The sequence below is a fragment of the Haliaeetus leucocephalus genome, unplaced genomic scaffold (assembly GCF_000737465.1).
Source record: "Haliaeetus leucocephalus isolate CR32 unplaced genomic scaffold, Haliaeetus_leucocephalus-4.0 Scaffold186, whole genome shotgun sequence".
Lineage (NCBI taxonomy): Eukaryota > Metazoa > Chordata > Aves > Accipitriformes > Accipitridae > Haliaeetus > Haliaeetus leucocephalus.
The window spans coordinates 805212-807094 of record NW_010972622.1 but is presented as its reverse complement, the minus strand read 5'-3'; the positions used below and the strand labels follow the sequence as shown (position 1 = coordinate 807094).

Sequence of the window (1883 nt, the reverse complement as noted above, 5' to 3'; positions counted from 1 at the left end):
TTTTTAATAGTTGAAAACGTTACAGGGCCCGGGGGAGCCGCAGCCCCGGTGCCGCCCCCCCCCCTCCTCCCCCAGCACCGGGACACAGACCCGGCACCAGGGAGGTTGGGGGTGGGGGGGCCGTGTCCATACACGGGGCTCCCCGAGGGGAGCAGCCCCAACCCTCCCTGGGAGGTTTTATCGACAACCCCCCCACCCCAGTGCGGCGGGGGCTGGGCCGAGGCGCAAAGCCCCCGGTTTGGGGAGGGGGGGGGTACCGCACCACCAGGCGAGAGCCCCCACCATTGTCCACAGGCTGGGGAGGGTCTGCCCTTCCTCCTCCTCCTCCTCGGCTCAGTTTCACAGGGGGTTGGCGGTCCCACCGGCTGCCCCGTCCCCGCTCACCAGCGGCGCGGTCCCCGCAGCGGGGTGGGGTCAGTGGGGCATGGCCGTTATCCTCATGCTCTGGGAGGCGATGGGGTACGTCACCATGGGGGTGGTGGCGTGGCTCATGGTGATCCCACCCAACGGCTGCGCCATCGAAACGGCCACCGGCGCCACTGAAACAGCCACTGGTGCCATGGAGACCGGGGGGGCCATGCCCTGCGCGATGGTCTGGGCCAAGGCAGCCGAAAGCGGGGTGATTTCGGGGTTCATGGGGGGAGCGGCGTTGGCGGGGGGAGCCGCCTGGGCTCCGGCAGGAGCTACCAAATCCTGTTGGGAGACGGGCCGGGGCTGGAGGGCCTGGCTGCTGAGCGTGGTGTGGGTCTGGGCAATGCTGTGGTTGTAGTTGGTGACGGTGCCCACAGTGGGGGCCAGAGTCTGCTCGGTGGCGGTAGCGGTGGAGCTCAGCGTCATCACCTTGGCCTGGTTGCGGAACTGGGCATTCTGCTCCAGCAGCACCTCGTTGGTGGCCAGCAGGTTGTTCACCTGCTTCTTGAGATCCTCCACGCGCTTGCGCAGCATGATGTTCTCCTCCTCCAGCAGCCGGTACTCCACCGTCCGCGGGCTGGCGAAGCTGTACTCATAGGTCTCGAAGTGCAAGCCGTCCACCCGTCGCCGCTTCAGCACAGGGTCGTGGTCGTCGTAACGGTCGGGGTCATAGATGGCATCGTAGGGGTCATAGCGGCGGACGGCGGGGACGATGCCCTGCTCGCGGGCCGCCATGCCCCGCGCCTCGTACTCGTAGTCCCGCTGCAGGTGCTGGAACTTGCACTTGGCGCCCCGTTGGCAGTCGCCCTTCAAGAAGTCCCTGCAGATGGGCACCTCCTCCTTGCTGTTGGGCAGGTCGGCGGGCGAGAGGCCCAGCCCAGCAGCCACCTTCTGCCGCAGGCGCGGGGGCAGCTCCCCCGTCTTCTTGTAGCAGTCCTCGTCCTCTTTGGTGCCGTGGATGAAACGGCAGTTGAGACGGACGCACTCCTTGTTCTGGAAATCGTGGCAGAAGATGAACTCGTTCTTGCGCACGCCCAGGTTGGTGACCTCGCTGATGTCGGGGTGCCGGAAGCGGCAGCGCTTGCCTCGTTTGCAGACGTTGCGCAGGAAATCGCGGCAGATGTCGTCGGCGTTGGCGCCCACCTCATCCCCGCTGTTGCCGTTGTTGTAGCTGTCGCGGTCCGGCATCTTCGCCGCCACCGCCGCCGCGGGGCTCCGGGCACTGCAGGAGGGAGGGGAGGGTGGTGAGGGAGGGGACTGGGAGCAGCTGCCCGGCACGGGGGAGGCCGGGGCTTAGGTAAACACCCACCCCAAGGCACCGGCACCGGGCCGGGGACAGCACGGCCCGGGCAGCCCCGGGTGTCCCTACCCGGTGCCGGTGCCACCGCCGCCCCCCGAGCCGCGAAGGGAGCCGGTGGGGGGGCCCGGGAACCCCCTCATGGAAGCTCCCCCGGGCTGCCGGTACCGGCGGC

The 1883-nt window shown here is 68.7% G+C and overlaps 2 protein-coding genes across 2 annotated transcripts in view; both read right to left on the bottom strand.

Moving 5' to 3' along the window:
• Nucleotides 1-130, bottom strand: part of ESYT1 (extended synaptotagmin-like protein 1) — a 7508-nt gene extending 7378 nt beyond the window's left edge. Inside the window, exon 1 of the mRNA XM_010565177.1 lies at nt 98-130. Coding sequence (XP_010563479.1) covers nt 98-130 — 33 coding nt within the window. The remainder of the gene's footprint in view (nt 1-97) is intronic.
• A 174-nt stretch (nt 131-304) lies between these two features.
• On the bottom strand, nt 305-1634 carry ZC3H10 (zinc finger CCCH-type containing 10). The gene has a single exon (XM_010565112.1). The coding sequence runs from the start codon at nt 1597-1599 to the stop codon at nt 415-417; it is 1185 nt and encodes a 394-aa protein (XP_010563414.1). The 5' UTR covers nt 1600-1634; the 3' UTR covers nt 305-414.
• Nucleotides 1635-1883: the final 249 nt, after the last annotated feature.

Excerpts from the sequence above, each read along its gene's own strand:
- ZC3H10 (XM_010565112.1), bottom strand. The coding sequence starts at position 1,599 with ATGCCGGACCGCGACAGCTACAACAACGGCAACAGCGGGGATGAGGTG.